The sequence below is a fragment of the Convolutriloba macropyga genome, chromosome 8 (assembly GCF_964194025.1).
Source record: "Convolutriloba macropyga chromosome 8, txConMacr16.3, whole genome shotgun sequence".
In the NCBI taxonomy this organism is placed as follows: Eukaryota; Metazoa; Xenacoelomorpha; order Acoela; family Convolutidae; genus Convolutriloba; species Convolutriloba macropyga.
In genome coordinates, this window is record NC_134475.1 from 54,759,731 (window position 1) to 54,786,636 (window position 26,906).

The 26,906-nt window shown below is 34.1% G+C and overlaps 2 protein-coding genes and 1 non-coding gene across 8 annotated transcripts in view; 2 read left to right on the forward strand and 1 right to left on the reverse strand.

Moving 5' to 3' along the window:
- Positions 1 to 26,906, forward strand: part of LOC142344835 (unconventional myosin-Va-like) — a 380,102-nt gene that overhangs the window by 144,136 nt on the left and 209,060 nt on the right. The gene's annotated exons all lie outside the window — the stretch shown is intronic.
- LOC142345113 (hydrocephalus-inducing protein homolog) overlaps positions 1 to 26,906 on the reverse strand; it is a 236,409-nt gene that overhangs the window by 131,125 nt on the left and 78,378 nt on the right. The window contains exons 37-40 of the mRNA XM_075397198.1: positions 22,505 to 22,711; positions 3,755 to 3,790; positions 860 to 988; positions 192 to 455 (exon numbers count right to left, since the gene is read on the reverse strand). Coding sequence (XP_075253313.1) covers positions 192 to 455; positions 860 to 988; positions 3,755 to 3,790; positions 22,505 to 22,711 — 636 coding nt within the window. The remainder of the gene's footprint in view (positions 1 to 191; positions 456 to 859; positions 989 to 3,754; positions 3,791 to 22,504; positions 22,712 to 26,906) is intronic.
- Trnas-gcu (transfer RNA serine (anticodon GCU)) lies at positions 22,863 to 22,944 on the forward strand. Its single transcript has one exon. It is a non-coding gene; the product is annotated as a tRNA-Ser (tRNA).

Here is a 26,906-nt window from a genome sequence, read left to right on the forward strand (position 1 = left end):
AAAAACTAAACTCTGAGTTATGAATTCTCGGTGGCAATCAGCACAACTAGCGTGCAATTCAGGGAAGGAAACGACGTTAAGCCATGAGTAAACGACAGATCTCTTCAGCTTCCAAAACTCGAAATAATAGCTCGAAGATAGCTTCACATCACTATATCTCAGTGGCCAATATTGAAAAAAAAACAACATACCCTTTCTTCTTCTGCATACTGGGTGTCGAATTCCACACTGTATATCTCGATTGGAAAAGTGCCTGGATTCCTCAACACCACCGACCTCTCCTCACCCATGCCGTGGGGCAACACAGGTCCAAATTCTAGAAGATTCGTTTCCAGCTCTAGAGAGGGTTCCTTGCCCTCTCCTGCTACTTGGAGGAGAACTTTGCGACTGCTTTGGGCAAGACGGATGTTGATTCGAGATGAATACTTCTGTTCTTTGGAGGGCATGAATTTCACCTAAAATATTTCACATGGTTTATGAACAATGTAATTTAAAAAAAACATCGCGATTGACTCCGATAATAATATTATGCAGCTTATTATTGTCGTCTGTTTGTCATTGAACCTTTAACTTTACTGCCAGGACATTTTCGCCTTAAACTTAACTGCCTGGACATTTTCGCCTTAAACTTAACTGCATGGACATTTTCTCATATAGCACGTGGAACTACGAGAAGTCCAAAATATCTCGAAAGTTGCTACAAATATATTTGCTACACTTTTCGTCCAGTTATTTCAGGACGAAGTTAATAGTGAGCCATGAAAATCTAATACGAGGTGACTTAATTCTGGGATCCGAGATCTATTAGGCCTGGGATGTACCCAGAATTAATTCCTACAGAATGATTCAATTTCATCACCTGTATGTTCACCCTCTGTCCAGGGTTGAGGGTTCCACTTCTGGGAATGAGTTCAAAATTGAGGGGAGGAGGAGGGGGAACGTGCTTCTGTTTCTTCCTCAAGTGCATCGGCACAAATCTATCCGAAGACTGAAACCAAATATAACAATTAATTAGTTTTCAAATTTGATGATATATAATGATTTAGAAAAACACATTTCGCAAATCTGAGATACTTTAATTCGATGCATTACTCAGATCTAAAATGTCATCAATATTACAGTCTTATAGGTCTAAACTAGTGATGTACTAAAGTAGTTTTCAACATGTAAATACTAAAATCCTTATGCTGAGGTTAGTCTATAAATTTGACATGAACAATATGTTAGCACTCGGTGTTAACTGAAGATTCTACTGAGACGAAATGCTTTCATTTTTAAATTAGTAGAAGATTCAATTTTAACTACACGTGAAAAAACTGTCAAGAAGATCCGTTTTTGGCCGCGAACAGGCAAACCTCGGTACTTCGACGCGGAATGTAATGAAGCAAAACGAAAAAAGAGATCCCTTGAAAGGCGGGTGAAACAGAACCCGAGCAGTTACAACGAGGTCTGCTACGAGTCTCACTTGCATTACTACCATGAGCTACTAACAAGGAAACGTAATGAGTACTTCAACCTTGCGTCAATTAGTATTAAAACAAAGTTCGAAACCTTGAACTCGCTACTAACGCACACACTGCCTGTTTTTCCTTGTCATAATGATCCGCGTGAACTAGCAAACGATTTTAATTTGTTTTACAAGGAAAAAGTGGATGCTATCAATGCAATAATTCCAGACCAGCCCCTCATCCTTCAACCATCTGATCGTACTGGTTGGTCCGAGTTTGATTTAGTTGATGCTAAGACTTTAGAAAATTGCATCAATTCACTTTCAACAGCTTCTGCTTTCAAGATCCCATGCCTGCCAGCTTGTTCAAGAAACTATGCCTGAGAAAAATTGACGATTTCTTAAATTTAGTTAATTGCTGTCTCGTCAGTGGAGTTTTTCCAAATTGCCTGAAGGAAGGTGTTATAAAACCTCTACATAAATCAGGCAAAGACAAACAATCTTTGGCTAGCTATCGTCCTGTAACTAATCTCAAATGGCTCGGTAAACTCGTTGAAAAAGTTGTACAGAATCAACTGACAGGACATCTATATACAACTAGTAAATGGTTGCCAATGCAGTCCGCGTATCGATCCAACCATTCGACTGAAACTGCTCTGATATGGTGCACAAATGCTGTTCTTTGTAAGGTGTCAAAGAAAACGTCTGTCTTAATGATAAGCCTGGATCTCAGTAGCGCTTTTGATACCGTACAACACGACATTCTGATTAACATCTTGAAGAACTCATTTCAGTTTAGCGGCACCGTATCAAACTTTTTTGATAGTTACTTACGAAACAGGACGATGAAAGTCTTGATCTCCAATGCTCTCTCTGACAGCATCAAGCAAGAAATTGGAGTACCACAGGGTAGCATCTTGGGACCGATTTTGTTTTTATTATACCTTAGTCCTTTATTTTATAAGCTCGATGAGCTAAAATGCGTGTATCATTTTTATGCTGATGACTCCCAATTTTTCTTTGAAGTAACGGATGGACAACTTGAACCTACTTATAAAGAAATTCTTGGGGAAATTGAACTGTGTTTTACTTCTTTGAAATTGAAGCTCAACAAAGACAAAACGGACATTATTGTATTCAAACATACCTTGAACAGAAGCTTTTCTTTACAGGTTACCCCTTTTGGAGATCCTCTCATTGAAAAGCAACGTAATAAAATACTTGGCTTTCTACTTGATACAAGTCTATCGCTAGAAGATCAGATAAGTTCTGTGAGAAAGAGTTGTTTTTACTACCTGAGGAAACTTTTTCCTTGCCGACAATTCCTAGATAAAGAGCTGAAAATTTTGTTCGTAAGATGCTACGTGTTATCTCGATTAGATTATTGCAACGTACTCTATCTTGGTCTTCCGGAATCAAAATTGAAGAAACTACAGAACGTACAAAATGTTGCAGCTCGTTTTGTTTTCAACCAGCGTTTTTCTCGAACAAGCGAGCTAATGAAGAAATTACACTGGCTTCCGATAAAGCAACGAATCCAATATAAAGCTGGCTGTTTGATGCACAAAGTCAAACATGGAAAACCCCCGACATACCTTAAAGATCTTTTTCAATTGAACTCATCGTCTTCGAATCCATCGCGGCGGGAGCTTTTTCGGGTTCCAGCAGTCAAAACAAACTACGAGAAGCGTGCTTTTATGAATAGTGGATGCTACTACTGGAACAGCCTTCCTAGTTATGTTCGCAATGAGTCAAATTACAAATGTTTCAAGACGATGCTCAAAACTCTACTATTTTGTCTAGCCTACTAACTGAACGAACGCACTTTTGAGATTAGAAAAGGTGCTAAAACCATCATCATCATCATCATCATTCTTTATTATTCAATGGGCGAAAATAAAAAGGCTGAAGAGAAATAAAGTCGATAAATTCTAATAAAAATGAATCACACTGAAAAAATGCTTTTCGGCAATCACAAGCAGAAAAACCATCAAATGTGCATTACTTATTTCATCGGGAATTTGAGAGCTGAGTAAAAAAGAGACGCCGGAAATTAGGAACTCACTTTTTACTTTGAGAACATGAAATATTATCGGATCTAATCTGCCCTCCTGCATATAACTTAACGCGCCCAAATTCATCTGATATTAGCACAAAATTAAATATCAATCAAAAATTTGAAAATTGAAGAAGACACTACGGGAGCCCAAAAAAGATAGATTAACATCATCTACGAAAACACAAGATCAACATTATCTACACTAAAATAGTTTGCGGATGTAATGAACACGGGCCATGCGTACGTACCTCCGCATCAGCAGATTTCACTCTAGCTGAAGGCTCCTAAAAATCATCAGAAGAGTTACACCGACATGAACCCTTAGTTACACCAACACACACCATTAGAATTACTTTGTTCTTCCGACCCACATTAGTGAGGGAAGGACTATACGCTCACCTGGGTTTTTTGTTCAGTCAATATTCGCCGATCGATATATTCATCGTACAGAGTTGTGGGTGGTATCATCAGAGAGCACTCAAGAAGAAAACCAGAGTTACTGAAGTTTTGTGAACGTTAGGCTCACTTTCGTTGTTTCGTTCATATTTTTCGTAATTTTGGCTAACACTTTTTTTTATCTATTTTGATTAAAAATAAAAAAAAATGTCAGCGGTAGTCTCATTGGTTTTATGTCTAAAGGCAAAACGTAGCTGACATATTGCCAGAAAATAGCCGCGATAGCTTCGTAGACCTGCAATTTCAAAGAGATAGTTAAAAAAAGACATACCAAAAAAATAATTCTTTTCATTAAAAGCTGAGTTGTCATATTTTGATTAGGAATCTGTACAACTTACTGATGCTTCTATTAGCTAATCTCAAATAATTTTCAATTAGTGTGACACACACTTGAGCTTATTCCTTTGAATTAAACTAAAAAAATCAATTCGAGTGAGGAAGTCATTTTTGAGAGTGAGGTAAGTAATGAGTGAGCAAAAACAAAATAACGCAAATAGACAAAAAAAACTCGCTCCACGACGAGTGAAGAATGATGTCAAGCGTGCAATTCAGCTGAAATTGTGAGAAATCATGAACAAAAAACACATTCGAACTGATTGAAGCGTCATATGGTCATAAGAACAATCTTGATGAGCAAAAATAGCAAAGAAAAGGGCAAGAACAGTCTCAAGTTCCTGATATGGTTGAACCAACTGAATTGGTTGAACCATCTTTTAGCTAAACAAATTGGCTAAATTTTTTGAAAACTTCGGAATATTTTTAATTTTTTTTGAAAAATGGCACCAAATATGCTTCTTCGGCAACAAATAGCCCTCTTTGTTCAAATTGACCCGTAGCGCAGTAAAAAAAACCGTGAAAACAATCTTCGTTTACACAGATGAGGGCTATCTTTACATTTGAGTCCTTAAAAAGTGATCTGAAACTAAAAACTTGACTGCCTTTCACTAATTTGAATCGATAATTATCAAAAATGCAACAATTACTTGTGATATATTCATAAATTCTTTCATTTCACCAAAATAGCTAGTACGCAATTAATTGAAAAAATTATTTTTGCAATGCAAAAAAAATGTGCCTAACTACAGAAAAGTCTGTCTCAGTCGGTGAATTTCAATCAATGTGAGCTCATATTTAGACATTTAAGTATTAATGAGGCCAAATAAAGAAATATTGCGCTTTCTGAGTAAAGCCCATGGTTTTTATGGCTCACACAAAGTGTTTTTTGTAAAACTTTATACTGGTTATCTGCCAGTACTATGACTAAGTCTAAAAAATCAAAGACTTTATTTGGTAACTATGTAACTATTAAAGAGACTATATATTGCTTTGAGTTGATATCTAATGACTTTTCGCTACTGTAACTCAATAATTCTCCCAAATTCATCATTTCTTCTTAATAAACTGACTTTTTTGTCAACTATGCTATTCCAGTAAAATTTGCTACAACTATTCGTTTTAAAGGAAAAGCAGCAATTGCAAGATCCTGTTTGGTCTGATTGTGCAATTTTACCACTCAAAAAAGATCGGATTATAATGGGGCGCAGTTTTTATATATTTTGGCCTTTTTTTGTTTACTATATTAATTACAGACCAGAATCATTTCAATGCAGAACACAATTATTAACAAATCAAATATATGCGCTATTGAAGGCGAACTATCATACCTTATAAATTAAGTGAGAAGCTTAGAATTTTTGTGGCGTCAACAATGTGCGTAAAACTATCCCTGAAATTTTGGGTTCTGCCTTTATTAGTTATGTTACAGTCTTTTGTTTTAATCTCAGTAATGAGATTTACAATCTGTTTCCTATGCAGGAAAAAAATCTATATAATGCTTTAGTTGAAATGAAGTGTTTTTACTTATGGCTTTAAAAAAATTTCAAATAATTAATGACTGTTCTTCAGATTTGGGTTTTTTCATTTCTGTCCTATGGTGTGGTGTAGTCTCAGCAAACAAAGAGGTTGCATCTCTTTAAAATGAATAGAAATATAGCTTTCATTGCAGTTTTATTAACTAAAAACTGGTTTTTTGTCTTTGAAACTACAAGTTTTGGACGACAATCCTTAATTTTAAGGGTTATTTTTTGTTGTATTATTTTCGATTATCACATTAATGAAAGATCAAATATTGCATGAATGGCGTTAATGGAAGGAACAATTGATTTTTTGATATTTGTCTAGATGTTTCTTTTTGTTGTCGCACGAAATTCTAGATCAAGGCAGGTCTCAATGTCTTCATGTGGAGATAAAAATAAGCTCATTTAATGAATTCAATTGACGGCCTACGCGTTTCTTGTCTTTGAAATTAATTGTTTTCAAGGAGTGTAAACGTAATTTTTAACTTTACTTCTTTTGTTATTTACTTTTTAACTTTACTTCTATTGTTAACTTACTGATGCTTCTATTAGCTAATCTCAAATAATTTTCAATTAGTGTGACACACACCACTTGAGCTTATTCCTTTGAATTAAACTAAAAAAATCAATTCGAGTGAGGAAGTCATTTTTGAGAGGGAGGTAAGTAATGAGTGAGCAAAAACAAAATAACGCAAATAGACAAAAAAAACTCGCTCCACGACGAGTGAAGAATGATGTCAAGCGTGCAATTCAGTTGAAATTGTGAGAAAACATGAACAAAAAACACATTCGAAGTGATTGAAGCGTCATATGGTCATAAGAACAATCTTGATGAGCAAAAATAGCGAAGAAAAGGGCAAGAACAGTCTCAAGTTCCTGATATGGTTGAACCAACTGAATTGGTTGAACCATCTTTTAGCTAAACAAATTGGCTAAATTTTTTGAAAACTTCGGAATATTTTTTAAATTTTCTTGAAAAATGGCACCAAATATGCTTCTTCGGCAACAAATAGCCCTCTTTGTTCAAATTGACCCGTAGCGCAGTAAAAAAACCGTGAAAACAATCTTCGTTTACACAGATGAGCGCTATCTTTACATTTGAGTCCTTAAAAAGTGATCTGAAACTAAAAACTTGACTGCCTTTCACTAATTTGAATCGATAATTATCAAAAATGCAACCATTACTTGTGATATATTCATAAATTCTTTCATTTCACCAAAATAGCTAGTACGCAATTAATTGAAAAAATTATTTTTGCAATGCAAAAAAAATGTGCCTAACTACAGAAAAGTCTGTCTCAGTCGGTGAATTTCAATCAATGGGAGCTCATATTTAGACATTTAATTATTAATGAGGCCAAATAAAGAAATATTGCGCTTTCTGAGTAAAGCCCATGGTTTTTATGGCTCAGACAAAGTGTTTTTTGTAAAACTTTATACTGGTTATCTGCCAGTACTATGAGTAAGTCTAAAAAATCAAAGACTTTATTTGGTATCTATGTAACTATTAAAGAGACTATATATTGCTTTGAGTTGATATCTAATGACTTTTCGCTACTGTAACTCAATAATTCTCCCAAATTCATCATTTCTTCTTAATAAATTGACTTTTTTGTCAACTATGCTATTCCAGTAAAATTTGCTACAACTATTCGTTTTAAAGGAAAAGCAGCAATTGCAAGATCCTGTTTGGTCTGATTGTGCAATTTTACCACTCAAAAAAGATCGGATTATAATGGGGCGCAGTTTTTATATATTTTGGCCTTTTTTTGTTTATTATATTAATTACAGACCAGAATCATTTCAATGCAGAACACAATTATTAACAAATCAAATATATGCGCTATTGAAGGCGAACTATCATACCTTATAAATTAAGTGAGAAGCTTAGGATTTTTGTGGCGTCAACAATGTGCGTAAAACTATCCCTGAAATTTTGGGTTCTGCCTTTATTAGTTATGTTACAGTCTTTTGTTTTAATCTCAGTAATGAGATTTACAATCTGTTTCCTAAGCAGGAAAAAAATCTATATAATGCTTTAGTTGAAATGAAGTGTTTTTACTTATGGCTTTAAAAAAATTTCAAATAATTAATGACTGTTCTTCAGATTTGGGTTTTTTCATTTCTGTCCTATGGTGTGGTGTAGTCTCAGCAAACAAAGAGGTTGCATCTGGTTTTTTGTCTTTGAAACTACAAGTTTTGGACGACAATCCTTAATTTTAAGGGTTATTTTTTGTTGTATTATTTTCGATTATCACATTAATGAAAGAACAAATATTGCATGAATGGCGTTAATGGAAGGAACAATTGATTTTTTGATATTTGTCTGGATGTTTCTTTTTGTTGTCGCACGAAATTCTAGATCAAGGCAGGTCTCAATGTCTTCATGTGGAGATAAAAATAAGCTCATTTAATGAATTCAATTGACGGCCTACGCGTTTCTTGTCTTTGAAATTAATTGTTTTCAAGGAGTGTAAACGTAATTTTTAACTTTACTTCTTTTGTTATTTTGTCAACACGCTAACTATGCTCAAAAAAGACAGTTCCCATATCTTGTCTGGTGAAAAGCCAGTCAATTTAATTAGTTTATACTTTTTATTTGATGCTTTTTAAAAATAGATAGACATTCACTTTTAATCTTATTTAAGGCTAGCTGTTTTTATTTGCTTTTGTTGTTTGTCTTGTCTCCTAGTCCCCTCAATAGCAGGTATCATCGACCCTCCAATGAAGCATCACTTAAATTGGTTTGAGTTTACAGCGAATTTTAAAATAAAAACATGATTTACTTTTGAAAAATATATGAATTTTTTCTATCTCGTCCTCATTTGGTAGACAATTAAGTTTTTTAAAGAAAAACCTTGAGCGGGGTCGAAATATTATGTGCGAACGCACATTACCGAGCCTCCTTGTTTTTCTTTCGTAAGAAATTTCAACGTCCTGAAGGTACGCTTCATTTTAATGGATACCTTTCCACTTTTCTCACATTGCTCTCTGTTCAACAGAAATTAAATTCTGAAGGCTCTATGGATTATACTTTGGTGCCTCCTAAAAATGAGAAATGATATTTTTATTTTGTTAACATTCTTAATTTAAACGCATATTTGCTAAAGTAACATAACTAGCTTTTGCATTTAGTTTACTCTTCGTACAAGAGTTTGCCGTATAGTTATCTGATGAATGTATTTGTACATTCTATCTTAATTGTCTCGACACCACTCGAGGCTATTTTTACACAATTTACCTAAAATTTAGATAATTTGGGGCCAAATCCGACTATCGTGGAGAGCGCTGTCCAAATTTGTGGAAAAATCAACAAGTATCTAGGATTCGATCATGGCGTCTATTTCAAAATCTTGTCAATTTTGTCAATTTAGCTATTTCGGTACATTATGCAACAACCGTTTGTTTTAACGGACAAGCAGGATTAGAAAGATTCTTTTTGATCTAATTGTGGAATTTTACAACTCAAAAATTGTTCGGATTGTAATGGGACGCTTTTTTATATATACTTCTGCCTTTTTTGTTTATTACAGACCAGATTAACTTTATTACACAACTCAATTATTAACAAATCAAATAAAGGTGCAATTGAAGGCAAACGAGAACATATTATTCCTTAAGCTAAAAGCGTATGATTTTTTCGGCTTCAACACTGTGTTTGCCTAAAATTGTTTCCGAAAAATTGATTTCTGCCTGTATTCGTTGTTATGTTGTAGACTTTTGACATAATCTCAGTAATGAGATATCCAATATGTTTCCTAGGCACTAACAAATAATCTATATAATGCTTTTAGTTGAAATTTTATGGATGTTTTTACTATGGTTTTGAAAAAATTGTTTTCCAAAAATCAATGTATTTTTAGATTTGAAAAATTTTGTCTCATTTCTGTCATATTGCGGTGTAGTCTCAGCATACCAAGCTGGTTTATCATTTAAATAATATTTTTTTGGCTCTGAAACCACAAGTTTTTTTTTTATTTTTTCAGTTATTCTCTAATTTATGGGTTATTTCTTGATGTCTTATTGTTCGATTAGCACACTACTGAAAGATCACATACTACATGAATGGCGCTGATGGAAGGTGCAATTGATTTTATCAATCTTTTTACTAAATAGATTATGAAGCCTTCAACACCGTTTTCTTGCAAAATTTAATCGTTTTCGATTTTCGTCTGTATTTGTTCGTGATAGTTATTTGATGAATATATTTGTACATTCTATCTAAATTGTTTCGACCCCACTTGGGGGCTATCTTTACACAAATTTATCCAAAATTTAGATAATTTGGGGCCAAATCCGACTATCTTGGAGAGCGGTGTCCATATTTGTGGAAAAATCAACAAAAGACTGACCCACGACAGCTGCTGAGTTTTTCGGTTTTCTAGTTTCTGAGCAATTAGACATGATATTTCTGTTCCCAGTTTTCAGAGTCAATTAACCAATTTCAATCTTCGTTAAATATATTTTAAAAAGTATAAGCTCAATTACAGCAACCGTAATCAAACGATTGGATTAAAACATGATTAGTAGACCTCACTTCTTTCGTTTCGAAATCATTGCTATTATTAAATGTATCACCAAAACAAAAACCGCAAAAACTAATTTGCAAAACGAGGAGGTCAAAAGAAACGATATCTGTCGCTTTTCCAGAAGCTTCTCCAAAAACTTTCACAATTGAACTGGCTGGTTTCATGGAAATGTAAGGGCTGTACATTCGGAAATTTGACCCTGAATTGATCGGAGGTAGTAGTGTCTAAGATTCGATCATGGCCTTTATTCGAAATCTTTTCACAAAAACTGTTTCAATTAATTCCTTCGAAATATCCATATTTGAAGCAAAAATTTCCCCTTTTTGTCAACGCAGCGACTCTAGTTTTCCTTATTTCTTTTTCCCGTACGAGAGATGGACATTAAACAGCGTATTAGTGATGAAATTTTACGATAAAAATAACATTCACAATCAATCATTCCAATAACAATCAGCGAAAAATAACATTCCAAGAGACGTACTTTTGCATGTTTTGTTTTCTTTTCTCAACTTGTTTTCTGAAATCTTCATTTAAATCAGTCATAATTAAGCCTGTTAGAGAAACAACAAATCGTACAAGAAGAAACTCTAGACGCAGTCTTACCAAACCCCGAATGAAGAAAACTCAAAATTAACAGTTTGTGGTCAGTTCATTTCTTTACCATTTTATTTCTGTTTACTTTACCGTAGCTTTCTTTTTCTTTCGAGCCGTTGATATTATGCTTGGAAAAGAATTCACATTTTGGAGAGTTGTTCAAAATAGCAGGTTGTCGTAAAATAAAACTTTTTGATAAAAATTATATAAAAAAATTATATTTCAAAATCTGACTAGAAATCTCTGCAAATGTTTTGATATCTGAATTTTTTTCAAAAAAGATGGCGAAAACAAGAATTTACCTTCTATGATTCTTATGAAAGTTAATCTCCGTTGTCAAATTTCCCGAAAAATAATGTCTGCGGTTTTTCAATGATTCACGGCGAGAGAAATTGATATCGCCAATTTTTTGTTTGATTTTGTCCAGCTCTTTTGAGATATTATTAAATAACATTAAATATAATGTTTCTAGTGTTATTGTGTATACAGTATGTCTGGATTCGTTACACTCGTGTGAGCGAGAAATATCAGAATTTGGAAATATTCATTTTATTGTAAACGTTTTGAGAAACGACGACTGGATACAAGTTCTGTTTACTGATGTACTCAATCTCAGTGTCAAGTGAAGTTTCGATTTTGTTTTCTACACAGAAACTTGGGTAAACACTGAAGAACGGAAGCGGTCCTTAAAGAAACTGATTGGAATTTTACAACAAAATTTGATCTGCTTTCGACATGCAGGTAGAAAAATTGGTAATCCATAGCAAATATTTTCTATTAGTTGAATTTCTTGTCAAATTCAAAGCGACAGGAAACAGCTCTTTATGATAAATGACATATAGATGTATGTTTGGCTTTTTTGTATCTTTTCTGTGACAGAATATCAGCCTTTTACGAACTATACAATCAAAATTCTTTAAAAGTCTCTTCGTCGAAGAATCTGATTTGTCGAGAGATTCTTAAAAAAATACAGACGACTATACAAAGCGTTCATATCAGGGAGCTTAAATTTCGTTATTTCACTCGATTGAACTTCGGGAGAATCTAAAAGATAGAAATGAAACCAACGACAGACATGTCAAATTGCCGCATGTGAACAAAAAATCACGACCGAGAAAACCAACTTTTGTTCAAACACCATTTTTTCATGCTACATTTAAATTTGAGTGGAAAAACTCACGCCTTAAAACCCCCCTTTTTTGCTCCACTTCCTGTTTCGGCGTGACCACTTCTCCAATTTGACTTCAAAAATCATGAAAATGGGTGAATAGATCTTAAAAAAAGACAGCGCCCCAATATGATTCAAATTCTTTAAATAGTAAAAAGACAGCGCCCCGATACAATTCAAATTCTCTGAAATGCAAAAAAGCCAAGAGAAGGCTAATAATTGCCCCAGCTATTGCTTTGCGGCTATTAAAAAAAACATCAAGTCATTCAGTACTCATTTCTTGTTTTTTTTTTTTTTCGTTGAATCTATCGAATTGCAAAGTGTGAATTGATCTCTGTTCTGCTTCTGAATATTTTCTTCGAGAAATGTTTTGATTTGAGAGGGGAAAAGAATATTGGAAAAGAAAAAATGTGTAAACACATCCTTATTGTTCCGACCCTCTTGAGGGGGGAGGAACTATATACTCAACTGGGTTTTTTTTTGTTCCGTGAATTTTCGCCGCTCGATATATTCATTGTAGAGAGTTGAGACTGGTATCATTAGAAAGCTCGTCCAGCGTAGAATATGGAATTAAAAAGATTTTTTTAATTTTCGTTTTCTACAGGGAGTTATCGAGGCTTAAACTTCTGAGAAAAGAAGAGTGAATTCACGTTGTTTTTATTCACATTTTCCGGAATTTTTGCCTAAATTTTCGTCAATTTTGCTAAAATTTGTTATAATTTTTAAGAATAGTGTCGTTGATTTTATTTTTGAAGACGAACAAGCATTGTTGACTGTTTTGATTTAATTTTTTGGTCAAAAAATCTGGATAAACATTTCAAAATTTAGCCTTTTTCATCAACAACAGCACGAAATAAGCTACTTTAGTCCACTTTGATTAAATTTGCCTACAGTACACCCCCAAACAACACTGATACAATCTTTGTAGACTCAGAGGGGGGCTATTTCTACTTCAGAGTCCGCAGAGAGTGCCTTGTAGTTAAAACTTTGCCGTTTTTTGCTAACTTTACTCGTTGATTATCAAAAATGCAAAATTTATTTTGAGTTTCAACTCAGAAATTATCTATATCTACAACATTCGAAAAATCAATTGTTCTTAACGGACAATAAGTACTAACAGGGGTAGTTGTGGGCCATTCTTGGACTGTTACAATCCAAAAAAATCGGGTTGTAATCAGTCGGTCTTTGTTTTTTTTAAAAAAAGACTTTTTTTTAATAATAAAGAACAGAACATATCAAATCAAAGCTCAGGAGTGATAGGTCCAACCAAACCGCTTGCTAAACAGCTCCAGGCTAATGCATTTAGTTTTTTAATTGAAAGTTTATGGTCGTTTCTTTTTTAAAAATAATTGACTTTTCAATAAATAATGGCTTAATTAACTTTTCCTCTATTTTTTTCTTAATTTGTTCAACTTCCAGCTTAGTGTCAGCAAAAAAGACTGCTTCTTCTTTCTACTGAGTTAACATTTATTCTCGGTTGCAGTTTTAAGCCTGAAATTATTGTTTTCTGGCTTTGATACTACAAGATTTTAGATTTTTGTTTGTTTTGATATTTGCCAGTTTTTCACGTTTTCTAATTTTGTCACATTATCACATTATTGACAGTTCTCATGTCACCTTATTAGCATTCAAATTAAAACACAATTGAACATATTAAAATCCTGAAAGATATAAATCATCGTTTTAATGGCCTCGACGCCTCTTTCTTGAAGAAATCAATTGAATTTTTTAATTTTGTCTTAACTGTCATTTATACTTTGTTGTTTCGGTCGTATGAAATTTCCTGTATAGTGATAGCTTTCATTGGCTTTTCATGGAAGAATAGAAAAACCGATATTCTGATATTAGCAGATAGCTGATGGCTTTTATGACTTTCAAACCCATCGTTTTCCAAAATTAAAAAAAAAACTTTTTTAACTTCGCAATTTTGTTCTTTTTATGTTTCTTTAGTTACCTAATCTCGTTAGTTGATTACAGGTCAAATATGACATTATGGGTGTCAAGGGAATAAAAGGGATTGGTGTCCCAAAAATCTTTTTTTTAAAGATTTTGTTATGACCTTACTGGCTTCGACACCGCTTTTTCACAAAAAAAAGTAAATTAATTTGATTTTTGTCATATTTGACGTTCTTTTTGTAGATGCAAGAAATATTCCGGATATTTACAGGTCTCGAGGGTTTCCTTTTCATGAATAAACGACGATATTTAAATAGCTCTTTTTGTAATTAATGCCTTTCATGACATTGAATGTAATTTTGTTTCGAAAAAAAATTAAAGTATTACATACTTTAGCACTTCGCTTTTTTGTCTACTTGTTACCTAGTCTTACTAATGAATGGCCACGTACTACATTATAGCTGTTTGAAGAAGGCGCAATCAAATATATTTTGATTGCCAAAATTTGGCTTGACGGTTTTGACAGCGTTTTCTGGCAAGTTTCAATTGAAATTTTGTTTGTTGTTTGTTGTTCTTTTTAGCCGCTCTAAAAAATGAATAAGGTCAGGTCCTAATGCCCTTCTATAGAAGCAGTGGTAATCGCAAATTTGTGGTAATATTAATTTATTCCTAATGGTATTTATTACTTTGAAGTTAACTAGCAGGCCCGCAAATACACCACAAAAAAATCATTTAAAAGAATAGGTTTTTTAAAAATCAGATTTCTTTCGCACCACCTTGTGCTGGAACCCCTGCCTCTCGTTCACAAGCCATATGTATTATATTACGCTGGGTCTAGCAAATAAACCCCACGGAAAAAAACCCACTTAACTTTAGATAGCAAATAAACCCCCACGGAAATAAACCCCCATTTTAAAATTGAACTTCGGTTGTGATAATTTGTTTGGTTGTGATAGTTTCATATCAACTCCCACGGGCCGCTGAAGCATGGCCATGGCCCGCGAGGCATGGCCAAACGCGCTAAATGCGCAGTTCTTTAATAGTAAAGTGGGGGTTTATTTCCGTGGGGGTTTATTTCCTATCTGAAATGAAGTGGGATTTTTTCCGTGGGGATTTCCTTCCGCAAACGCGTTACGCTACCGATGTGTTTGGTTTAGTATATAACCCCAAGCACCAGCAGTTTTTTGTACACCCCGTACACAGATATTGAACTTCTACATGATGGCTTAGCTAAACGCAGGTAAAACGGTAAGCGGCATGTGTAATGAGCAAAGATGAGGAGCTTAAACATTTAAGATATATAAGAAAGGCAGGGAAAAACAGAAAAGACTGAGAAAAAGAAAGAGAAAGAAAGGGAGAGCAGAAATATACATAGATAAAAAACATGACATGAAAGAAGCAGACAAAACACTGACAAGAAAAGAAAGAATACGGGAAAAAAGGAAATAGAACAGAAAAGCAAGAGAGAAAAGACAGAAAAGAAGAAAAGCAAGAGATGACAGAAAGGTAAGAGAAAAGAAAGGGAACCGAAAGAGAGAAACAAAAGATAAAAGAGAGAAAAAAGAGCAGAAAGGAAATAGGAAAGAACGAGAGAAAAGACAGAAAAGAAAGAGAAAAGGCGGGAAAAACCAGAAAAGAGCCAGAAAGAAGCATAAATGGAAGAGAAAAAACAGAAGAAATAGAGAACAGAAAGGCAGAAAAGAAAAGAGGGAAGAAAGAGGGAAAAAGCGAGCAAAGGAAGGAGGAACGGAAAAATAGTAGAGCAAGAGAGAAAAACAGGATATGAAAGAGGGAGAGAAAACACTGAACAGAAAGCTAGAAAGGAGATAAAGGAAAAGAAAAGAAACGCAAAAGAGGAAAGAAAGACAGAGAGGTATGAGAGAAATGCATGAGAAAAAACAGAAAGGAAAGAGAGAAATGTAAGCGAGGAAAAAGACAGAAAAGAGAGACAGAAAAAGAAAGAAACTGAAGAGAAAAGACGGAAGAAATAGAGAACAGAAAGAACAGAAAATACAGCGAGAAATTAAAGGAAAGAAAAAAATGAAAAAAGGAAGAAACAAAAGAAAAAAAATAAAAAAGAACAGAAAAGCGAGAGAAAAGAAAGACAGAAAGAAGATAAAAGCAAGACATGACAGAAAAACAAAACCGTTTCAGAAACCAAAGAGAAACGGAAAAGAAAAGACAGAAAATAAAAGAAAAAAAGAAAGGCAGAAAAAAACAGAAAAGAAAAAGAAGAGAAAAGCGAAAGAAAAGGAAGAGAGAGGAGAGAAAAAAGACAGAAAATAGAACAAAAATCAAGAAGAGAAAGAGAGAAAAGGAGAGGTAAAAAGACAGAAGAGAGATAGAGAAAGAAACAAAGAAATGAAAGGGAAAACACAAAAAGACCAATGAAAGAGAAAAGAAACCGAGAAACTAAAAAAGAAACCAAAAAACCGAAACGACCATTGAAAGAAAAAAAAACTGCGAAACCAACGAGAAAAGAACGGCAGAAAAAGAGAGAAAAGCAGATAGAAGGAAAAGAAGGCAAAGAAGAAAAAGAAGACAATGAGAGATACGACAAAGAGCAAAAAAGGAGGAAAAATAACAGAAAAGAAAGACTAGTGAAGAAAAGAAAGAGAAAAGAACGACGGTAAAAAAGAGAAAGAAAAAAATAGAAAAGGCAGAAAAGAAGAACAGAAAAAGGGAGAAAACAATGGAAGAGAAAGGCAGAAATGAGAGATAGAAAAGGAAGAGAAAAGCAAGAGAAAAAAGAAAAGCAAAAAGAGAATAGAAAGAAAAGGAGAGGTAAAAAAGACAGGAGAAAGAGACAAAAAATGAAAGAGAAAATCCGAGAAACCAAAAAAGAAAAAGTAAGACAGAAGAAAGATATGCAAAAAAAGAAAAGAGAGACAGAGAGAGAGAGAGAGAGAGAGAGAGAGAGAGAGAGAGAGAGAGAGCAAAAAGGAAGAGAGAAAAGAAAGGCAGAAGAAAGTGAACAGAAAAGAGAACAGATAAAAGAAAGCAAAAAGACAAACAAAAAAGAGAGAGTAAAGAAACAGAACAAAGAGGCAGAAAAGACGAAAACAAAAAAAGAACAGAGAAAAGCAGAACCGAAAGATTGAAAAAAAGCAAGAGAAAAGAGAAAAGCATAAAGAGAAAAGAAAGAGAAAAGTAAGAGAGAGAAGAGGATAGAAAAAGACAGAAAAGAGCAGCCGAACAAATAGAAAAGCAAGATAGAAAGGAAGAGATAAAAAGACAGAGGAGAGCGAACAAACAGATAACTGAAAGAGAAAACACAAAAAAGACCAATCAAAGAGAGAAAAGCAAAAAAGGAAAGAAAAAATAAAGAGAAAAGAGCAAAAATAAAGAGAAAAGTAGGCAGAAGAAAAAGAACAGAAAAGAGAATAGAAAAGAAAGAAAAAAGAAAGACGGAAAAGAGGAAAAAAGAATTAAAATAGAAAAAGCAGAAAAGAGGAACAGAAAAAAAATGAAAAGGAAGAGAAAAAAGAAAAGAAAGGCAGAAACGAAAGACGGAAAAGCAAGTAAAAAAACAGGAGAGAGAGAGAGAGGGAGATGAGAAACACAGAGAAATGAAAGAAAACACAAAAACGACCAATGAAAGAGAAAAAAGAAACTAAAACAGTAAAACAGAAAAAAAACAGAAAAGCAAAACCAAGGAAGAGAAAAGAGAAAGGAGAGAAAGAAGAGACGAAAGAGTGCAAAAGAAAAGAAAATAAGAAAAAGAACAGAAAAGAAAAAGAAAAGAGACAGAAAAGGAAGCGAGAGGAGAGAAAAAAGACAGAAAATCGAACAAAAATAAAGAAGAGAAAGAGAAAACGAGAGGTAAAAAGACAGAAGAGAGATAGAGAGAGAAACAAAGAAATGAAAGGGAAAATACAAAAAGACCAATGAAAGAGAAAAGAAACCCAAAAACTAAAAAAGAAACCAACAAACCGAAAGGACCATTGAAAGAAAAAAACTGCGAAACCAACGAGAAAAGAAAGGCAGAAGAAAAGAGAAAATCAGATAGAAGGAAAAGAAGACAAAGAAGAAAAAGAAGAGAATGAGAGATACGACATAGAGCAAAAAAAGGAGGAAAAAGAACAGAAAAAAGAATAGTGAAGAAAAGAAAGAGAAAAGAACGACGTAAAAGAAAAAGAACGAAAAAATAGAAAAGGTAGGAAAGAAAAACAGAAAAAAAGGAGAAAAAGAGAAGAGAAAAGCAGAAACGAGAGACAGGAAAGAGAAAAGCAAGAGAAAAAAAGAAAAGCAAAGACAGAATAGAAAGAAAAGGAGAGGCAAAAAAGACGGGAGAGAGAGAGAGAGACAGTAAAAAAAAATGAAAGAGAAAACACAAAAAGGACCAATTAAAGAGAAAAAAGAAACCGAGAAACCAAAAGTAAGACCGACTAGAAAGAGAAGCAAAAAAGAAGAGGGAGAGAGAGAGAGAAATAAGGAAGAGACAAAAGGAAGGCAGAAGAAAACGAATAGAAGAGGAAGAGAACAGAGAAAAGAAAGCGAAAAGAAAAACGAAAGAGTTAAGAAACAAAGAACAGGCAGAAAAGAAGAACAGAAAAAAAAGAGAAAAAAAGAAAAGAAAGCGAAGAGAAAAGCAAAAACGAAAGACCGAAAAGAAAAACCAAAAGATGTAAAAAAACAGGAGATTGAGAGAGAGAGATGAGAAAACGGAGAAATGAAAGAAAAAACGAAAAAGGACCAATGAAAGCGGAAAAAAACAAAAGCCAAACAGAAAGAGAAAAGCACAACCAAGGAAGAGAAAAGAGAAAAAGAAAAGAGAGAAAGAAGAGACGAAAGGGTGCAAAAAAGAAGAAGAAATGAAGGCAGAAAAACAACTGAAAAATAAAAGATAATGGCGAAAAAGAACAACAAAAAAAAGAAAAAATAGAGAAAAGAAAAAGACAAAAGAAAGAAGAGAAAGACAGAACCACAAAGCAGAAAAGAAAAACAATAGAGAAAAGAAAAAAAGACAGAGTGAGAGAGAGGGGGAAGGGGCGAACAACAGAAATGAAAGAGTGAAAACACATAATACCACCGAAAGAGAAAAATAACTGGCAGATTACCAGAAAATAGCCACAATAGCTTCGTAGCTCTGCAGTCTCAAAAAATCAGGAAAAAAAACAGACCAAAAAAAACGTCTTTTCATTGAAGGCTGATATGTTATATTTTCATTAAAAATCTGAACAAGTTTTTGCTGCCTGTATTAGCTGCTCTCAAATAACCTTCATTTAGAGTGACACACACCCATTTCACCTTATCTCTTTGAATTAAATTAAAAAGCCAATTTCAAAGTGAGGAAGTCATATTTGAGAGTGAGGTAAGTCAAGTGTGACCAAAATTTTAATCAGGCGAATGAACAAAAAAAAGCTCCACTAAGAGCGCAAAATGACGTCACGCACGCACTTCAAATAAAACTGCATGAACGAATGAACAAAACGCAAATTTGAAGTGGTTGTGACGTCATATGGTCGCAACAACAATCGCGACGACAAAATAAAAAACCAAGAGAAGGCCAATAATAGCCCCAGCTATCGCTGTGCGGCTATTAAAAAGAAACGGAGAAACCAAAAAAGAAAAGAGACGTAAAAGAAAGAGAGAAAAGCAAAAAAGAAAAAAAGACAAAAGAAAGAAGAGAAAAGAAACGAAAGGGAGCAAAAAAGAAGAAAGAGAGAAACGGAGAGTAAAAAAGAAACAAAGAAATACAGAAAGAAAGAAAGCAGGCGATAGAAAAGAGAAAAAGAAAGGCAGAAGAAAAAGAACAGTAAATAAACAAAAGAAAGAAATAAGACAGTAAAGAACGAGAAAAAAAAAGAGCAAAGATCTTCCTAGAGTCAAGACCAAAACTCGAACAAATTCTTCGCATTCTAACTTCATTTGCTCTAATAAAACTGACAACAAAATTTTGGTTAATTAAACTTCAGTTGTTAGATCTCAGTCTCATAAGAAGTTTAAACAACTGAAGTTTAGTTAACCTAATCACTTGTTGCCAGTTTTATTCGTGCAAATCAAGTTAGGCTGCGAAGCATTTGTTCGGGTTTTGCTTTTGACTCTCGGAAGAACTTCTCTCTTTCGTTTCTTTCTTTTCTGTCTTTTTCTCTTTCTTTTGTTTCTTTACTGTTCTTTTTCTTCTGCCTTTCGTTTTCTTTTCCTCTTTCGTTTCTCTCTTTTTTTCCTTCTGTATATCTTTGTTTCTTTTCTATTTTGTTTCTTTCCTTTTCTCTTTCGTCTTTTTTGCTCCCTTTGTGCCTCTCTTTTCTCCTCTTTCGCTCTGTCTTGTCTCTTCTTTTCTTTTTTCAAGTTTTCTTCAGGTTTTCTTCAAGTAAAGTTTAATTACCGAAATGAAATCGAAGATAGAAAATTGTCCATATAAGGTTATTTTAATGCCGCAGTGACAACTTTTCGTGTAACGTTTTAAACATCTCGATAACATAGATTGATGCAATTCTTCTCATCAGAAGTTAATACGCAAGATGTTCGTGCGACTGATTGGAATTTTTTAAATGATCTTTTGCTTCACTTTTTTCAACTTTGTTTGAGTTCAGTCTCATACAAGCATTAAACAAAATTGACAAAAGTGAAGCAATATATGATTTAAAAAACCAAATCCGTCACGCAAACATTTTCCGTAATAAGTTCCGCTTCGAACAATCGCATCAATCTATGTTACGGAGAAATTTAAAACGTTACACAAAAGCTTGTCACTGCGGCCTTACTACCTAGCTAACTAAAATCATCTTATACGGACAATTTTCTATCTTCGATTTCATTTCAGTAATTGACCTTTACTTAGAGAATCTTCATTTTGTCAACACCAGTGATGCATCAGCACATATCATTCAAGGACTATTTTTGTGTAATAAATGGATTCAGTTTGTATTAGCAGTTTTTCAGTCATTGACCTACTTTTGCATCCGAAGTTATTTGGTCGTTGACCCTTTTGGCACACGCAGCTTTTCGGTCATTGGCAGTTTTTCGGTCAATGACCTATTTTTGCATCCGAAGTTATTTGGTCGTTGACCCTTCTGGCACACGCAGCTTTTCGGTCATTGGCAGCTTTTCGGTCAATGACCTATTTTTGCATCCACGCCTATTCAGTCATTGACCTTTATGGCATAGATAGCTTTCTGGTCATTGACTATTATGGCAACAGCAGCTTTTCGGCCATTGACCTTTATCAAAATGTAAACAAGACGCTTTGCTGCATCTTTAAGAGGCCTTAAAACATTTGAAGATTAAGAGCTTAAACACGGTGCTACAGGTTTTCCAATTACGTTTAATATATAGAAATAGATATATAGTCACAGGAGGAAAGACATGGAGCAAAAAATGTGTGCAAAAAGGAGCGAAATGGAAAAAAGGAGAAACGCATGCGACGTTAACTGACTAAAGTCCCGATAAAATACGCGCCTCACCTGCTCCTTAGCTCAACTCATTGCGCTTCCGCTTCTCAACCCCTAGACCCAGGTTCAAACCCGACTGTTGTCAGTCGCTTTCTCAGAAAACCATGTTTAAGGGCCGTTAAAACATGTGAAGATAGGCTCTTAAACATGGTGTTCAGTGGCTCTCTGTCGACGTTGAATTAATATATAGATTGTTTCAAAAAAATAAGTTAATTTTTTTTACTTTACTGTTTTTGTTCTTTTTTGTATAATTGTTACCAAACCTTTTTATGGACTGGTCGCATATGTTTTCTGGTGATTTATAAGTTATTTTTGTTTAGTTTCAGGTTTATCTGACGGTATGTTGACTTTGTTATTAAATTTAGTTTTTAAGAGGGACATAAATTTTTTGATGTAATAAATGTTTGTTGTTGTTGTTGTTGTTGTTTGATTTTGCTGTTCGTTTTGACTCGCTTTCTTAATATTGACATATTACAGCAATCTAATGCATCAATTTTTACTCCACTGAGTTATTTGTTTTGGAGGTTATCTTATCGTTCATACAGAATTTTTTGAAAAAGACTTGGGCTTTTTTGGGATTCGCAAAAAATATATTTTGGGTTTTTCTATCTGTTCCTCATTTGGTAGACAATTATGCCAAAATTGTGGATGGGCGGGGTCGGAACCTTATGTGCCATTGCACATTACCGAGCCGCCTTGTTTTATTTGTTTGACAATTACCAATGTAGTGACATCACAGGAACCGGATACTACAAAACTTCAGCCTTCAGGCTCGCCAAAAGCTTCATTCTTTATGGCACCTTTTTTCATTCGCTCGCTGATCAAATGTTTTGACTGCTTAATCTTTTGTCAGGGTATAAATTTTGTATTCGGTTAATTCAATGCATTTTTCTTCGCCATTTACTTTTCGTCACTTAGCTTTGCTATTGTTTTCAATTCGTGCTGAAATCATCATTGCTTTTACAGCCCGAAGAATGAGCGCGCCTCGCGGTGACATTTCTACGAATACTCACATTAAATTTGGCTGTGCCAAGCAGTTCTTGGAGGTCAAAAAAATTATAATTTGGTCCTTTGAGAAGATAGAATTTAACTTTCGAGCAACCTTTTCGTTTTTGCTACTGGCAGCGGGTGCTGGGGGAACAAAGAACCAATCACTCTTCACTTGGGTGTGGTTATACAACTGCACTGACACTATTTTGCACTGTCCGCACACAACCTCGCCGAAGTCCACCAAATCATGAGAGAGTTCGAGGCTGGGCTGGGTCACATGCGCTCTGAGCAGGAGCCGAACACTTGGACCGTCCTTAACCTGTAAAGACAGCGAGACTATTAATGATCCTGATGTCAAATGAACGGGAAAGACATCTGTCTGAATGACAATTGAACAGTATACAAATCTCCCTTAAACAAAACGTTATGAGCAGTAAAATTTGTAAAAAAAATAATCGTGGCTTTGCCCAGACAGGGTGGCCGAGTGGTTAAGGCGTTGGACTGCTAATCCAATACGGTCTCCGTGCGTGGGTTCGAATCCCATCCCTGTCGAATTTATTGCATACCAACAGCAGAGTTGCAAGTTTCATAAGCAAAATAGGCAACAAGCTCAATAAACAACGAGGTTACCAGTTTAATTATAAAAACTAGCAGACAAGTTATAACGTATCTAGTGTGAATATCATTAAACAGACGGTATTTTTGTTGCAATGAATTTGGTGACGTTGACGATAATATAATTTTGAAGTAATTTGATTCTAAAACGTTGCTTGCCTAGCCTAACCCCTCCCTCCCCAGCCTACAGGTATATATAACGCCTACAGGGGCCCTACGACTACAAGCACACTTTTATCCTTTTCCTCAAAACTCATTAGAAAACAGGGAGCTCTCACTGAATCTCCCAACTTTGGTACCAAGAATGGGGCCCTCGACCCAAAACAGGTATGGACAGGGCAGACTTTGACCACGGACAGTTGGACCAAGACCGAAGACAGAACGTAAGTAATGGGGGCCAGATCAGAGAGGCCCAAGCCAGACAGAAGAGACAAGCAACTAATTCACACTAGTTTTGTTCAGTTTTTCGGATTTAAAAAAATGTTAAATTTTTACCTATTACGATACCATTTTCAACATTCTCGGATTTTGGTAACCCTTGAACAAAAATGAAGCTACCTTTTGTCTGTTTCAATGGTGAGTATAGGCGGTTGTATGGATTGGTCTGCGGCAATTAGTGATTTTGTTTACTTTGAAACTAAAATTTTCATTTTTTGTTCTTTATGTTGTTACTGAGGTTGAACACAGAAATCTCATCGCTGTTCTAACGAACTCTAACCAAAAAACCTAAATAATGTCAGTTTATAGTTTTCGCAATGAACTTTGAAAATTTTTGATTTGGTATAATTTCAGCAACTTTTTGAGTTTTGTCAATGGATGTTTTTTTTCTGTAGTCTTGTCACAGTATAAGCACTCAAAGGTGTCATTGATTTCAGCATTGAAAAAAAGATACTTATCAATGGGCTCACTTCATAGCTAATGGTTTCTATGACTGGACACTAAATGTTTTCAAAAATGTGAATTTTGTTTTTTGACCGTTTTTTGTTTTCATTCCCTTCAATCTTTAGACAATGATGAGATATATCTGAAACCATTTTTTTACTATTGACAGATAATCTAGTAAGCTAATTAATTTCTTAATAAAATGGAGTTTTTCAGTCCTGTCTATATTTGGTTTTGCAATCATTTGGTTAATTGGTTAAATTTGGTTGTTTATAAATGGAGTTATCAATTTGTCTGATTGCTTTTAGGGTCATCTGACAAGTAAGGGAACCTTATTGATTTTTCTTTTAAAATTTGTTAAAAATTGACAATTATGCAAAAACAGAAGTTCCCCTCAACATTACTAGTCGACTTGTAAAAATTCTCTTTTACAAGAAGTTCTAATGCTTCAAATTCAATTGTTTGTCCGCTCTAAAAACCTTAATTTCTGCATTTTTCTGTGATTTTTTCTGTTTTCCGTTTTAAACACAAAAAATGGGATTCTTATGAAGACTTGTTTTGGGTTTTTATTTAGTTTTGCAAATGTGCTTTTATGTGATTAGAGATCTAAATTATCAAACAAGCCTTTAAAATTTCAAAAGCAATCGCTGCGTACCTCAATTATCTAACGATTGTTCAGCTTAGGTGACTTCTATTGGAATTTGCATTCTGGATTTGGATTCAAAAATGAGTGCAGAGGTTAATTTTTGTAAATTCTGAACTCGTTATTTCACATACTGTCTGTTGTTCCAATTGTTTTCATATTCAATTTTGTAAAAGAAATAAAATTGAGCTCACTGGTTTTGACCCTCGTTTTATACACTTCCGTCTTGTTCTCAAGAATTTATCAAAAGTCAAGCGAATGTATGTTTCAAATCTATAAAAATGTACCACTGAGCCTAGCAAACCAATTTTCTCAGCCTTAATGGTGCTATTTGTCTTAATATGTTCTGATGTCGAAATTGGTGTGTGAGCAACTACTGAATTGTTGACCAAAAAGTGTTTTAAATTTTTGTCCTTTTTTCGGATAATGCATTATCACAAAGTATCCTTACTCAGAAGTCTCTTTGAAATTCTAATAAGAAAGAAGTCTGATAAAACTGTTTCGTACTAAAACCCTCATGATTTCTTTGAGTGGTTTTAAATGTTGAATGAACTGTGATGGTTAAATTGGTTTTTCAAATTTAGGCACAAAAATCAAAATCCCAATCAGGATTTTTTCCTGTTTTATATTTTAGCATGTGTTCATATGAATCGGCAACTAACTAATTTGGTAGAATCGTCTAGAATAGTCTCGAGCGCGAACATGACTAAATGCAATTGTGAGTTGCCCCGCTATTAAAACAGTAGTTGACTATCTCAATTTAAATTTAAATTTGAGTTCAGAGGTTTTTTTATTCTGCACTCACCTCAATCGAAAATTTTAAATGCAGTCAAAATCGAGAGACCAGTTGTTTTTTATAGTTACTAACTTGATACATTTTTTAGATTCAGTTTCAAAAAGGGATAGATGTTGATTTTGGATCTAATTTTTAGTTTTTTTGTTTTGGTAAAAGTAGTTCACTTGAATTTTTTCTTCTTGAGAAATTGCGTTGAGTTGATTTTACGTCTGGGGTTTTGTTTTTATTGAGTGTTCATTTCAGTGAAATAAAGAAATTTGATATCATTTCTATGAACCTTTCTTTGAATAGACGTTTGTCCTTTTTATGAAGTTCAAATAATATAATATGAACGAATTATTTCATGGCAATATATCTCTGCTTCAATTGGTACAACATAAAGACAAGATTATGGATCAGCACGGTCGGAACATTATGTGCCATCGCACATTAGCGAGTCTACTTGTTGCAATTATGTTCAAATAAGCCTATAGATTTGAAAAACGATTATCACTCTAACACAATAGCCGAATTAAATTGACCCAACTGCCGTTAGAGAACTGTTCGTCTAATTTTAGTCGGTTCAAGTTTTTAATAGCCGCGAAGCAATAGCGAGGCTATTATTGGTCTTAGTGTATTTTTACGACTCGAAGAGGAATATTGGTTTTCCATCGGTCTTTTTCAACAGGAACTACTTTTATTCATGTGGCACTTCGAACTGAAAGCGAAAGATAAATAGATTTAAAAAATGCCAAGATTAACAAATTCTTTGACGAGCCAAAGAAGTTCTTTGTTCGTGCTGAAAAATGATTGAATGATCTAAGTAGTTTTTAGACTACATCCTTTGTGGGCCGATTTAAGCTGTTTTTCACATATTCGGCACCTTTTTCATTTTCTTTGGGTTTTTTGAAAAGAAAGTGATTTGATTGACTGAGTAGAATTGCCTAAAAAACAGATGACAACAGAGTGTTTTTTGTATCCCATTGATGTGTTTTAGAAGTTCTTAAAGTTTTCATTGCAATTTCAAACATTTTTGATTTTCAAGATTTTAGTTTCATGAAATTATTTTTAAGGCAGATTCAAGTTCTAAGGAAGCTCTTAAAAAATAGTTCATTTTTTGACAGTTTTAAAAAAACATCGAGTCAAGTTTAGCAAGGACGGTCGATGAACAGTTTCTGTTTCTTCTAATCGTATTTTTTGCGTCTTGTTGGCTTCGGCAAAAAAACTAATGAGAATTTCATTGTTTGATTACAATTGTATTTTTGTTCATTGATAGTGAAGGGTAATTTTTTTATCGCAAACAGTCAGTTATTAAGATTATAAATTTTTATTTTTGCACTGTTATTTTATAGGTAACAATATTTTACATCAACTCTTGACTTTTGGGCAATTCCGTATTACAATTCTCGGTACAGTCTTTTTTAACAAACTGATAAGCTATAACAGCATAGCTGAATAAACATAGGGATACATTTGATTGTCAATTTGATTTGTACAAATAGCTAATTCATCGGATTATTAATGCAAAGGTTGGTGGATCAAATCCAGCAGAGGCCAATGTAGTATTTGTAAGCATATAGATAACTGTTCTCGAGGAAA